Source organism: Pteronotus mesoamericanus, unplaced genomic scaffold, assembly GCF_021234165.1.
Source record: "Pteronotus mesoamericanus isolate MK-2021 breed Mesoamerican mustached bat unplaced genomic scaffold, CSHL_Meso_final contig_1210, whole genome shotgun sequence".
In the NCBI taxonomy this organism is placed as follows: Eukaryota; Metazoa; Chordata; class Mammalia; order Chiroptera; family Mormoopidae; genus Pteronotus; species Pteronotus mesoamericanus.
In genome coordinates this window covers 1,015,991-1,029,341 of record NW_026555047.1, presented here as the reverse complement: position 1 = coordinate 1,029,341, position 13,351 = coordinate 1,015,991, and the positions used below count along the sequence as shown (strand labels likewise).

Below are 13,351 nucleotides of genomic sequence, written 5' to 3'. Positions count from 1 at the left end.
GGGAACAGGCGCAGGGCCCGCCGGATGCCTCGCGGTGTGAGCGCCACTGGTGTGAGCACTGTGTGCGTATGCTTGTGTCCTGATGGGTGGGGCAGGGGCCAAGAAGGGGCTGGCACCTGGTCCGGATCCGGGGGGCCTTTAGCTCCTTCTTCTCCTCCTCTGAGTTGTCGGCTACTGACACATTCTCCTCATCCTCTTTCTCCTCCCGCTTGATCTCGCCGGTACCTGAGGCGGTGGCCCTGTGACCAAGTCCTGAAACAGGCTGGGAGTTAGGGTATAGCCACCTCCAGGGCCACTCGACAAATCCCCCTTGACCCTGTCGTGAGGTGTGTGAGCTCTCCTTGGACAGCCAGGCCTTCATTTGCAAAGTGTGAGGTGCGGGGGAACAAACCACCTACCTTACACACAGGCACATAATTATAGACAAAGGTCTGAAACAGGAAAGGTGAAACCTTTAGAGGGAAGTGCAGGGGAATTTCAATGCTGCCAGGAGGCAGGGAACTATTTTGTAACATACTAAAGAGCTGTTCTCCAAAGAAATTGATAAACCTGACTGTATCATAATTGAAAATTTCTGATCACTAGGATACCAAAGAAAGTAAGACACGCCACAGGACAGAAGGTACTTGTCACGCATAAACCAACAAAGGCTGGATCTCCACAATATGTAAAGGACTCCTGTATACCAATAAGAAAAGGACAGATGGCTCAACAGGAAAACAGGTGAAGCACCAAGAAGGTATTTCATAGGCCCAGAAACAGACATGGCTACATGGAAATCTGCATCATTAGAGCAACATGAACTTTCAAATGAGGACTAATGAGCTACATGTCACATTCAGTAAGTCAGCTGAATGGAGAGACTTGACAATTCTAAGAACTGCTTGTGACACAGCATGTTGGTATGACCACTCTGGGAATCAACCGGGTATAACCTGGAATAGGTAGACGGACACATGTGTATCCAGAAATTCCACAATTTGGAACCACACTTGAAAAATTCTTGCACATGTGTACCAGGTGACATGTTCCAGAAAACACCTAATGGAAGCAGAGTGGGAAGCGACTTAATGTCCTAGGTAGGCCCTGGGCCTGTCCTCTGCCACTTGCAGGGTGGCAGACCTCACAATCAACATGAGCAAGCAAACAGATGCAGAAGAACTCTGGCAGGTTGTTGATTTTTGAGAATCCAAAAACCACATTAACAAAATACACGGTTTCAGGGCAAACAGTTACACTGAATTCAACTACGCTGAAGTGCAAAATGGCAAAATGCCTAACACAGGAAATAGCCCAGGGTTCTTCAATGAATGCACCGAAGGGAAGGGAAGGGAGGGGGAGGACCTAGGGTAAAAGCTTAGAGTTCCTCCTCAGCACTGTGGACACTGGGGCTAGGTCATTCTCCGGGGCAGTTCTGGGCACTGTGGGGCAATAAGCAGTAGCCCTCGCCCCCACCCACTCAATGCCAGAGGTGCATCTCTACTGATGAAAATCACAGATGTTCCCAGATATTGCCCAGTGCCTTCTGGGTGTGGAGTAACAAAACTAAGAAACACGAAAGCACTGACTTCTTTCAAAGCCAGCTGGTGTTTGGGGGTGGGAGTCAGGGCAGGATGGGAAGGGTCCCCAGGCAGGTATGAGAGAGCCTGCTCTAATTTAGGTTGCACGGTGGGTTCCCAGGGTGCTTGGTACATTAAGCAGCCATGTCATACACCAACCTCACATTTTTGTCACTTGATGTGATACACTTTTCACAAGGTTGATGCAAGGGCAGGGTAGGTAGAGGCCAGGCTCAGCCACTGCCTGGTGGGGAGCCCCTAGCCCCTCTCTGAGCCTCGATCTCCCCTATTGTACGTAGCAGGGTTGGCATTAACTAATCCTGAGACTGGCCATGATGAGACCCAGGACCCTGATCCCTAGTATGTGCTCGTGAGCCCTGCCACAGACCTAGCAAATGGATAGCTGTCCTGCTCACCAGGGGCCTCCCCTTGCTGGCCCCAACACCTTCAAACATGTCACCTCAGTCTTTAAAGAAACACTCTTGCCTTGGCTGGTGTGGCTCAGTGGATGGAGCGCTGTCCTGAGAACCAAAGGGTCACTGGTTTGGTTCCCAGTCAGGGCTCATGCCTGGCTTGTGGGGCAGGTCCCCAGTAGGGATGTGCAAGAGGCAACCACACATTGATGTTTCTCTCCCTCTCTCTCCCTTCCCCTGTCTAAAAATAAATTAAAAAAAAAAAAAAAAAAAAAGGAAAAAACCCCACTAGACCTCACTCCCTCCCACTCCTGCTTCCGGGACAGCAGCGCCCTAGCATTCCACTGGTGTTGCCCCTGCCCAGGTCATTCTGATACCTAATCAGTGTAGCCTGGGTCCTCACTTTGGCGTCTGACACAGTCCACCCTCCTTCACCTCCCACAGGTGTCTGTCCCCATTTGGCCTGATGTTCAGGCCTGGACTCCGCTCTGTCCACACACTGTCTATTGCCCCATTTAGGTTCTTTTGCCTTTGAACTCCACCATGTGCGATGATACCTGGGCCTCACCCTGACCTCTGGATCCAAATCCTATCATCACCTCCACATCAGCAGTTCCTGTTGGCTCTGCCTTCAGAATATCCAAAACCCACCCACTGCTCCCTAGCCAGGCCTTAGCATCTGCCCCCACTCCTGGACCACAGAGTACCCTCTGCCCTGGTCCCTGGCTCCCACTGTTGTCCCTATACAGTCTATCCTCTCAGAAGCAGCCACCAAAGGGCACCAGTGAGCACCTGGGGCAGATCCTACCTTTGCCTTTTCCTGGCCTATCCTCCCCAAAGCCACCAGATGGTACTCCAGTCTGGTCCTGTCCCTCCTCTGCCCATAGTTCTCCAGGGAGCCAACCTCCTCAGGGTGAAGCCCAACACTTCTGTGTGGCCTACAAGGCCTTGCATGACCGTTCCCTGTTCCCTACCTGCCCCTCACTCTACTCCAGGCCGGGTCCTGTCCTAGGCCCTTTGCATGGGCTCCCCCCTCCTTCCATTTTTGCTCCTCTCTGGCTCTGCTAACATGTCACCCCCCCAACTATCCTTAAAACTGTAATCCCTCTGCATCCTCTCTCCTCCCCGCTTTCTCACACCTGCCTCCCCACCACCTGTAGGTGGGAGGGTGGTTCTTTCTCTGTTGGATTCCATGTTTTATTCCCCAGAGCCTACAGACATACCAGGCACACACTTGGCACTGAATCCATGCCTGTTGGGTTCGCTCAGTTCACAAAACTGTTGGACAACTGAAAAAACAGGAGTTCTCATGGCTATAGCATCGCCTGCACCAATGCCAAGACTAGAGGCTGCTGGGCTCTACTTTGCTTCTGGAAAGAGATGACCAGTGTCTCTGCTGGCCTCTCTAGGACTCCAGGTGACTGCGACAGTAACCACACCTGCCTGGCCTCCACCCATGCTCGTAGGGCTTCCCCAGTTTCCACTGTGCCTCAATTTCCTCAACTGGAACGGAAATGGGATAATCCCAAGCCCCATCCCAGCAGAGCAAACAGTCCAGCCTGGCTGTTCCAGTGTCACAAGCTCTTTCTGTCATTTCTGTTTTCTAGAGGAAGAAGTGGTGCCCAGTGACAGCCCCAGAGAAGGGGCCAGAGCACAGGTGACTCGGAGGTGCTGGCCACCCTGCCCAGGCACGATACTGGGACTTACCAGTGTAGGAGTCGGGTGGCCGAGAGAGGTCAGGGAGGGTGCTGGGCTGGCTGGGGAGGACTACGTGGTTGTGCATGAGGCTGCCATTGCCGGAGAGGCTGTCCTCCGAGTGGCTGCCTCCAACCTATGGACCACAAGTGGAAGAGTCAGGGGCTGGCAGGGCTACCACCACCCACCCTTCTGGCCCTTCCCTTGCCCAGAACTCACCAAGCTGGTGTGCCGTCCACCCAGTGGCATGACGGAGCCAGCAAAGCCCGAGGCCAATGTTCCATGGCTGGGCAGCAGTCCATGTATGTCGCCTGAGGTACCCACGGCATGGCTGCGGAGCACGTGGATGGCCTCATCCAGGTGGTCTTCCATCTTGTTCTGCTGTGGGGATGCGGAATGAGTGGCCTGTCTGCCAGGACCCCCACCCAGCCCTTTGTGACCTGGCCTGAAACACGTGCCTGCACTGGCCATGGAGACAATGCTGGACCTTTTTCTCAACAAATTATTTACAAAGTTAATTCTTGTCAAAGGGGCATCTATGTCCTAATCCAGATTCTGCTGGTCACACGAGATCTAATGGCTCTCTTATGGGACTCAGTTTCAACATCACATGAAATGCGGCCACAGCAGAAATGCTGAGCTGTCCCCACGGGCTGCATCTGAAGACCTGGGAACTGGCGTCTCCATGCCTGTCCACAAGCACCTCCACCCCTTCCCCAGCACCCTCACCAGCAGCCACAATGGAAGCTCACCAGGCTATGGAGACCCCCATCATAGCTGGGGGATAAGGCACCGGGGGCTCCTGCTCGGGGCCACTGCGACGTCCCTGGAAAGGGTAGGAGACACATGAATGGGAGGCCCTGAAGAAGGGCATTGGTGCTGCCTGATCCAGAGAGGGAGGGGAGGAGGAGGGAGGAAAGAATCTAGAAGGCAGGGGTAAGGAAGTTGAGTGGCCTATGATACCCAGGCTAGCCACACGGGGGCGCCTGTATCCACAGAGCTGTTCTAGGGCCATGAGTCCAACCGGGTCCAGGCAGATTCACATCTCCCAAGCCTCATTTTCCCCCTGTGCAGAATCAACAACCCCTTCTTCCACACAGGAAAGATTGCTGGTTCAGGGACACACAGTAGGTGCCTTAGAGGCGAGCTCCTCCTAGTCCTGCTGCACCACACAGGTCTTCCAGGAATCTCTGCTCTTATCCCCACCCACTTCCAGGCTCCCCAGGTACCTCCTTGCAGGGAACAGAGAAGTGGGAAATAGAAGGACCTGGCCCCTTTGGCACAACAAGAGTGGGGCATATAGTTTGCGCCTAACTAACTGTTGTGTGGACGAACACCAACATGTGTACATTCTAGAGTCTGGGTGAGAGCCTCTGGTCAGCTGCTTTGGTTCTGGGCATCTCTGCCCTGGCCCTATTCGTTCTCATGTGCCCCTCACACTCAAAAGCACACACCTGCTGGGTCCTGGGTCCTGGGTCCTGGGTCCTGACTCCTGGCCTTTGCCCTTGCTGTGTGGCCTAAGATTCCTGGCTTAGGGACCTATCCCTGGAAGCCTTGCTGGATGCCCACAGGAATATAAACTCCAAGGCCGGTGGTCTGTTCAATTCCCATCCCATGATGCAGCCTGATTCCTTCCCACCCACCCCAGACTGGAGGCAGCAGACATACCCCCCGACGCAGTACTCAGTACAGACCTGCTAGACCCTGTGGGGAACCCACGGGGGTCGAGGGGCTGGACGAGAAGTTATTGCTTGAGTGATCCGGAGAGTAGATCTGAAATGGGGATGAGGAGAGACAGGACAACCAGGCAACCAGTCAGGGGCTGGCCCCTCACAGTCACTGGACCAGCCACCCCAGCTATACTACCCCCACCCATCTCGCCCCGCCCCTGCCTTGAGCCTTACCGAGGCCAGTGCCTTCCCAAGGGCGTCCCCAGAACTGCCAGCTGTAGTCCCTCGAGAGCCTGTGGGTGTATAGAGGTGAGACACAACCTCAAGGATTAGACACCCCCACTACCTGAGCTTGGCTTGGATGCCATGGCTGACAGGAAGCTCCCTTCTATACTCAGCTGCTGGGCATGGAGGCCCAAGCTCAGGTCTTGGCAGACCCCGGTTTTGGTCTGACTTTTGCCTGATGTCTCGTCACCCGCTTCTATGGAGGCTCTGGAGGCAGGCAAACGTGGCCCCTGAAGCAAGAGATCCCCTCTCGGAGTCAGTTTTCCCAGATGGGAAGCAGGGGCGTTTACGCCTCAAAAAAATCATTTTTTTTTTTTTTGTGGGGCTTAAAATAAATATATCACTAAAAGCAACAACAATAGCACACAAGGCAGGAGGTGGTTAAATGGGAAGTGTTTCAAGGTGATAAGCCATTTTCAAACATCAGAGACTTGGTGGAAGCACCTGAGCTGATCCCAGGAAAGGGAACACGTCATTAATAACAAGGGCCATATCGGGGTGGGGTGAGGGGGCCATACCCATGAGGCTGTCGGCCCCACTGACGGGGGGCGTGTGGCTGGCAATACTGCCATAGGCAGCTGTGGGGGCCGAGAAAGTGGACACAGCCGGGAGCCCACCATTCACCTCCACGCTGTGCAGTTGGTAGCCCTGTGGTGGGATGGGGTCGGAGGAGGTCAGACGGGGTCAAAGGGGGTCAGAGAGGGCGCTACCCGAATGCACGCCCCCGCTCCTTCCCAAGGGGCCTACCATGCGCTCGTGCTGGTGCAGGCCACCAAACCCACTGCTACTACCACTGCCCACAGAGCTGCCGCCACTCGGCGGGAGGGGCAGGGGGGACGAGCCCCCACCCAGCATAGGCCCAAAGCCCGCCTGGCCTGGGGGGCTCCAGAGCTCGGCCGAGGGGTGCAGGCTGCCATCTGTAGAGAGGAGGGGATAGTGAGGTAGGCGGGCAGAGGGACCTGGGCCCTGTTCTAGCAGTCTTGGGTGAGCCTCCACGTACCTGCCATGTAGAAGGGGGCCGGGTAGGTGCTGCTGGGGGTCTTGGCAGATGGGTAGGGGGTGGCGTCCCTGCCGTAATCATCACCTGAGCTGGGTGGGTACACCTGCAAGCAGGTAGGTGGGCATGGACAGGAAGGGCAGGACTAACCTATCCCCACCCCTTGGCTTGCCCCTTCCCTGGTCCTGCCCTCCGCCTGGACAGCAGTCTATCCCACCACCCAGTTCTCCTGAGCTGGACCTCTTATACAGAATTCTTCCCTCTTCCCTCTTTAATTCAACAAACTCCTGATCCATTAAAGCCCAGCTGTTATGCCCCCAGCCCGCCCTTCCTCCTCATCCCCCCAATGCTGGAACCTCCCTTGCCTTCACAGCCTTGATCATGCAAGACCCAGGGACCTCAGAGACAGGGCCTTAGACTAACATACCACCCAGGGTATCCCAGAGTAGGGAGATAGCAAAGGTCTTCTAGGATCAGTGCCAACTCTGATCAGTGGGCACTGCCTGAAACTAAGGCGGGGTCCAGGAGAAAAGTGCTGGGATCAACTGATAATGTTGACCATGGGAGTAGAATAAGGCATGCACAGCGCTGGTGTGATGAAGTGGGCCCAATGGGCTCTAAGCTCTAGTAATTGGGGTAGGGATTCAGATGAATAAAAAGCGGGGAGTCAATGACATCAGGAATCAAGTCTCAAGACCTCCTAAGCCTGACTGTACCTCCTGGCTGTGGACTGTCAACCTCTGACACTAACCCTGAGCCTGTGGCCTGAGTTAACTTGTAGGGGGCCTTGCCTGACCTCCAGGCTCAAGGGCTACTGGAGGCCAGCACAGAGCTAGGCTGAGGAAACAGGCAAATTGCCTTTTCTTCCCATGATTAAATAGCGAATGGCCCAGCACCATCTGCTGGGCCTGGTACATTGCCAACCTCCAGACAGTGAGGCAGGGATGAAGGGTAGCTTGAACCTGGGTCGGGGGGACCTCCAAACTGGCCCTCAGGGCGCCTATGCCTGCTCCCACCCACAGGACCCCATCTGCACCCTTTCTATGGCACCACAGGACATGACCTCTTAAAGCAGGCAGTATTGAGACTAGACCCTAGAACTGTAGAAAGAACTTTCCAAACTCCCTGGAAGGTGGTCTCTGGTTAGAGCTGAGGCCTCAGGGCAAAAGCCTAGCTGACTGGCCAGTCTAGCTGGGGGTTTCGGCCCAGAACCCATGTGCCCACACTCTGGAGGCCACATGGAGGCCATGTGTTCCCAGCTACAGCAGCACACACTGCCCACCTCGCCCACTGTGTGGCTTCTGCTCCATCCCACCACTCACCGAGGATGGAAGACCTGGCGGCACTTTCCGGACTTTCTTGGGCTGCGCATCTGTTTGGAGTAAAAGGAGTGAGCCATGCGCATCCAGCCTAGCTCCTGCCCCACCCAGCCAGGGTTACAGGGGAATCCTTCAAGGCCCAGGGACACGTGTATCCCTGGGGGTGTCAGAAGACAGCCGCCCCTACACCTCAGAGAAGAGGCCCTTGAGCTTCCCTTTTAATGCAATTACTTAAGTAAGGGCTTGGGTCCATGTGCAGGGGTCTGACAATGTACAAGAATCATGGGGGTGGGGTGTTCTGCAGCAGGGAGTCTGCAAAGTAGGGAGTAAATCAACACTTCAACCAGAGCCCTGCTCCAAAGACTTCCATTCTGCCCCTTTATTCACAGATCCCAGACTTGCACATCTGCTGAAGTTGGTTCCCCTAAATCGTACACGTGGTGTGTTAGGGGAAACTGTGTAGCTACCATGCATGTGCCCACTGAGGGGGCCCAAGCAGTGCTCCGCCTTCTAATTCCAGCTCAGACTACAAATCAGGGTCCCTTTCTCTATCCACTGAGAATCTGATTTTCATGCTTCTTGAGGGTGGTTTTGCGCTTAAAACACTCCCCCTGGGTACATGGTGCTGGCTACTGTCCCTAGGCACAAACACTACCAGGACATGAAAAATGTGTGTTACATCAGTAACATTCAGGCCCAAGTTACAGCACCATTGGCAAGTTCTGTTAATGAACCTATGACTTATGTAAAATAAAGTATCTTTAGACAGAAACACACTTGACACAAAGTTAGGAGTTGATCAGTTGTGACCAGAGGGTGGCAGGAACCTATCCTTGCATTTCCCCAGGAGCAGATCAGTGCTCGTGGTGACTTTATAGGACAGAATCTCTACAAATGACAAGAATCCACTGTTTCTTTCTTGGCTCACTACCCATCCGTTTATCTATCTGATCTCCCAGTCTGGCCAGGGCCTGAGAGGCACACAGTGGGAGCTAATCCCCTCCTTGTCCTCCACCCCTGGGCCCATCAGCCCTGATGGTGGACTCACTCACTCACCCAGGCTGCCGTCCGCAGCTCTCCGCCGAGTGTGGCTCGGGTAGGAAGAGTAATACTGAGATCCGCTCTTGACGCCTGAGGGGGACAGTGGCCCGGGGCTGCTGAGGGACAGCTCACTGGGTAGGAAGCCAGCCTGGGGAAGGGAAGGGAAATCATCACCAGGGGCTGGGCTGGTGTCCACCACCCAGCCTGGCCATCCAAGGGGTGAACACGATCCCTGCCTCCGACATTTCCCACCTGACACCTGTCACACAGGGACTGTATGCTACAACATTATTCTTAACAAAAACAGCTGCCAGAAAGTCTGAAGAGTAACCCCGTTCCAGGATGTAGACTGTGCAAACGTGTGCTTCTAGGTGTCAGTGAAATCTGGTTTAGGTTGCACATTTTTTCTTAAGGTAGATGGTTTAATTCTGCATAATTAATTTGAAATGGGCATTCTTCCCGTAGGAGCATGAGTGACTGGGGTTCAAGGCTCCATGCAAGTGGATGCTGTATGCCTGATCTTTCCCATCTGTAAAACGGGTATGTCAGCTCAGGGGATGTCATGGGGACCAATGGGGGCCTTATGAGCTCTGTCCTTGGTACAGGGCCTGGTGCCCAGTTGGTGCTCTGACTCATGTTTGATGTGCACACAGGTGGTGCCACCTGGGTCAAGGCCTAGCACAGCCTGAGATTCAGGAGGCACAGGAGGGGACAGGAATGAAACCCTCGGGTATGCAAGGGATGATGCCCTAAGGGTGACCAGGACAAGAGGCCACATGTGACTGCTAAGACCAGTCAGTGCTGTCAGCCTTACAGCTGGGGCGAGCATAAAGGTCTGCCCAGGCTGGGGGCCTATGGGGTGAGCTCTCTGGGAAGAGCAAGGAGCAGGACCCCAAGGCTGCTGGGCCAGCCTCAATTTCTCTGTGTAGAGGTGTCTCTCTGAGGCACTCCAACTGTGTCCAATAGCCCCCAGGTTAGGGGAACATGAGGCTGTGGCCTCCCCTGCCTTACTCTTTCCTTGTCTACTCCTGGCCAGTAAAGCCTGCCCCCAGCACTGACTGGTGTGGCTCAGTGGATTGAACACCGGCATGTGAACCAAAAGGTTGCTGGTTTGATCCCCAGTCAGGGCACATGCCTGAGTTACAGGCCAGGTCCCCAGTTGGGGGTGTGCGAGAGATAACCATTCTCCCCCCATCACTTTCTCCCTCCCTTCCCATCTCTTTAAAAGTAAATAAATAAGCCCTGGATGGCGTAGCTCAGTGAACTGAGTGCCAGCCTGCCAATCAAAAGGTTGCCAGTTTGATTCCCAGTCAGGGCACATGCCTGGGTTGCAGGCCAGGTCCCCAGCTGGGGGCGTGCGAGAGACAACTGATCAGTTATTCTCTCACATCGATGTTTCTCTCCCTCTCTCCTTCCCTTCTCCTCTCTCTGAAAATAAAAAAAAAAATCTTTTTAAAAAATTAAAAATTTAAAAATTTAAAAGGTGGGTAAGAAAGGGATGGGTGGAGCAGTGACTGCAGCCTCCAGTGCATCCCCACCAACCCCTGGCCAGTCTCCGCCCACTGGCAATGCCCCTCCAGTCTGAAAATTGGTGTCCTACCCACCCCGTTCTCTGGATTCTTCAGCTAGCTGGCTGCCAATGGGCCCCAGCAGCGCCCACCTACACACAGCCTCACCTGAGTCAAGCCCCCAACACCTGCATCTCTCCCGAAGGCGGTATAAGTGCTCCGCTCACCACCCTTGCCTGGAGGGGAGAAGAGAGGGTCACTCAGAGCCGACGCCAGGGAGGCTGCATCCCAAGCACCTGGCATGTGCCCACACACAGCAGGGGCTCCGCAAGAACACAACACAGAAAACCAGGTGGGATGCCGGTCTCCCCATCAGACTGGCAGACAAGCAGTGGTCCAGCCAGACACCACTCCCTCCCTGATGACACACAAGGGTGTATGCAAGTCCACCAAGGCCCCTCACACATCCTATTCTGAGGTATGATAGCGCCAAGCTCAGTACCCACTGCCCTCCGAATTTCATCTCCTCCATTCAAGGTCATGAGACGTCAACTCCCCAGGGTGGTGGGTTCCCAGGGGACAGGCTGTGGGGAGAGGGCACATTGAGTCTGCAAGGTTCAGCACTCAGGCCCCTGCCAGGGGTCAGTGCATGAACCAGCATGTAACTTGGTGAGAAGGGGACCCTCCCCTGTGTGAGCAGGAGACAGCTTGGGCTGTGGGGACACAGCTTGTCTAATAGCCACCAGTGTGGACTCTTGCTGCTGTACAGATGCCTGGATCCAGCCTTGCCTGAAGCAAGTACCTGGATCAATCAATAGCTGAGACATTTAAGTCTTTCTGGCTTACACTGGGTGCCAATTTCAATGTGAGCAAGGAATCAGAACAGTCAGCTGACTAATTTGTATTATTCTCTAGCTGGGGGAAGGGGAGTGGGGTGGGGGTGGAATCTCCTGTTTCCTTTATTTTAAAAGTGAAATTTCAACTAGACTCCTAGAGCAGAAACTGCTGGAGGCTGGGAGAAAGGCCACACTCCCACCCACACACCCAGCACGCCTCAGGGCAGGTGACACTGGGTCCTCTTAGGGATGAGCAAACTGAGACCTGGAAGTTAGAGGGAGCCCACCCTCAGGCCAGTGAGTAAATGGGGGTAATGTCAGCACTTCCTTCCTCCCTCCCAGGATGGTGGTGCTAGCAAAGCTGGCAGGCCCAGCCAGGGCTCTGGGCTCTGCCTAGGGAAGTAGCTTCACTTCCCAGACTCTTAGCTCTCCCTGCTAGACAGGGCTGCCACAGTTAAGGCTCTGCATACAGCAGGTGCCAAATATGGGTTTCCAAAGAAGGGTGAGGGAGGCGAGGAGAAGCTGGGGCTCTGGGAGGAGACTATGCTGGGGCTGTGAGCCCCATGGGTATACAGCAGGCACCTAATCCATGCTCTGGATCTGTAAGAGGGTGGGAGGACGACAAATAGCAGAGAATAAAATGACCAGTCTCATCAGGAGGCAGACTACGCTGGAGGGCACATGGGAACAGACTGGTCCCACTCCTTGGGGAGCGGGGCCCTCACTGCCTTCCACGTTGCCATTAGGCCAATGAGCCACACCAGCCCTACCAGCCCCATCCCGCTTAGTCCAGGGCTGAGAAATAGGCCCAGGGATACCAAGGCTGCACCCCCCTCCCCACCGTGCCTGGTTTGGGTTCTACACAGTGCTCATTGAGCTTCTTGGCCACAGGGCATATGGTGGACCTGAGACACAGCTAGCTCTGGACCCTGTTGACCAGGCTAGGCGTGGGAACTGCCTGTACTAGGAAGAGGCGGGAGAACAGTAGAGGGGAACAGCTGCAGGTGCAGAGGCCATGACAGGCCACGTGGGCCAAGCCTTACTTCCTGGTCTGGGAAATGGACAGACTCTTGCTGCATGAAGTGGGTACATGGATGCTGCCCCCTGCCACAATTCCTCTCCCATCACACATGCTCATCCAGCCCTACTGTGCAAGCCAGTCCTCTGCCCGGCAAGTGACAAATGACGTGTGGGGTCTGGCAGGTGCTGTCCCCTCAGGGTTCAGCACGAAGGCCTCTGGGCTTAGTTTCTCCACCAACTGGTTAGTCATGCCAAGGGTCCCAGTCCACACGCCCACTCCCCCTGCAGCCACCTTAGCCTACAAACCACTGGCGACAGTGTTGAGATAAGCAGATTCCTCCTGGCTTTCACATGAAAGATACCACCTCAGGATTCAGGCAGTGCACTAAAACTAAAACCCCACTTACAGCCCAAGCTCTGAGGCGGGAGCTGATCCAGGGCAATAGCATCCAGGACCCCACTCCTGCTCAGAGATGTGAGCTTTGCACTCACCCCTAAGGCTCCCTCAGAACTGGAAAGGGGTACCAGGGCTCAGCAGGGATACTGCCACGGTCCCCTGGAGGGATGGACGGCACATGGGACAACAGTCGAGTCCCTGACCAGCCACAGACCCCTGGACAGGTCTCTTCCTGCTTGGCCTCTGTTTGGCCATCTGCAAGATGGGGTAGGGGTGCCCGCGGGACCTGGCGCTCTGGGTAAGACCTCATTACCTGCTACAGGAAAGGTTCTGTGAGCATTCCGGTAACAAGGGTGGGGAAACCAATGCTAGAAAGGGGACAACCTCAACCTGCCCCAGTGGGCGAGACTCAAGCCCAGGCCTGCCAAGTACTGATTCTCACGGTCAGGGAAGGTAGGCTCCGATGGCCTGAGTCACCAGAACACCAAAGTCCACCTCCTGGTGGGGACTTGGTCAGCCCCCAGAGACTTGAGGGGTGCAGGCCATATCCACCTTCACCCTCTGCGCCAAGTGAATGTCCAGGAGTGTTGCTGCTGAGTGTGCTGGCCACG

General features: G+C 54.9%; 1 protein-coding gene across 5 annotated transcripts in view; it reads right to left on the bottom strand.

Annotated features, from left to right (window-relative positions):
- Positions 1-13,351, bottom strand: part of TCF3 (transcription factor 3) — a 37,324-nt gene that overhangs the window by 3,661 nt on the left and 20,312 nt on the right. For 4 of the 5 annotated variants that reach the window (XM_054587231.1, XM_054587239.1, XM_054587245.1 and 1 more), the window contains exons 6-17: positions 10,656-10,723; positions 8,995-9,127; positions 7,942-7,991; positions 6,623-6,725; positions 6,370-6,539; positions 6,141-6,270; positions 5,572-5,630; positions 5,362-5,440; positions 4,420-4,493; positions 3,887-4,048; positions 3,680-3,803; positions 117-252 (exon numbers count right to left, since the gene is read on the bottom strand). In XM_054587231.1, the coding sequence (XP_054443206.1) occupies positions 117-252; positions 3,680-3,803; positions 3,887-4,048; positions 4,420-4,493; positions 5,362-5,440; positions 5,572-5,630; positions 6,141-6,270; positions 6,370-6,539; positions 6,623-6,725; positions 7,942-7,991; positions 8,995-9,127; positions 10,656-10,723 (1,288 nt within the window). The remainder of the gene's footprint in view (positions 1-116; positions 253-3,679; positions 3,804-3,886; positions 4,049-4,419; positions 4,494-5,361; positions 5,441-5,571; positions 5,631-6,140; positions 6,271-6,369; positions 6,540-6,622; positions 6,726-7,941; positions 7,992-8,994; positions 9,128-10,655; positions 10,724-13,351) is intronic. The other variant, XM_054587234.1, reaches the window with a different exon arrangement.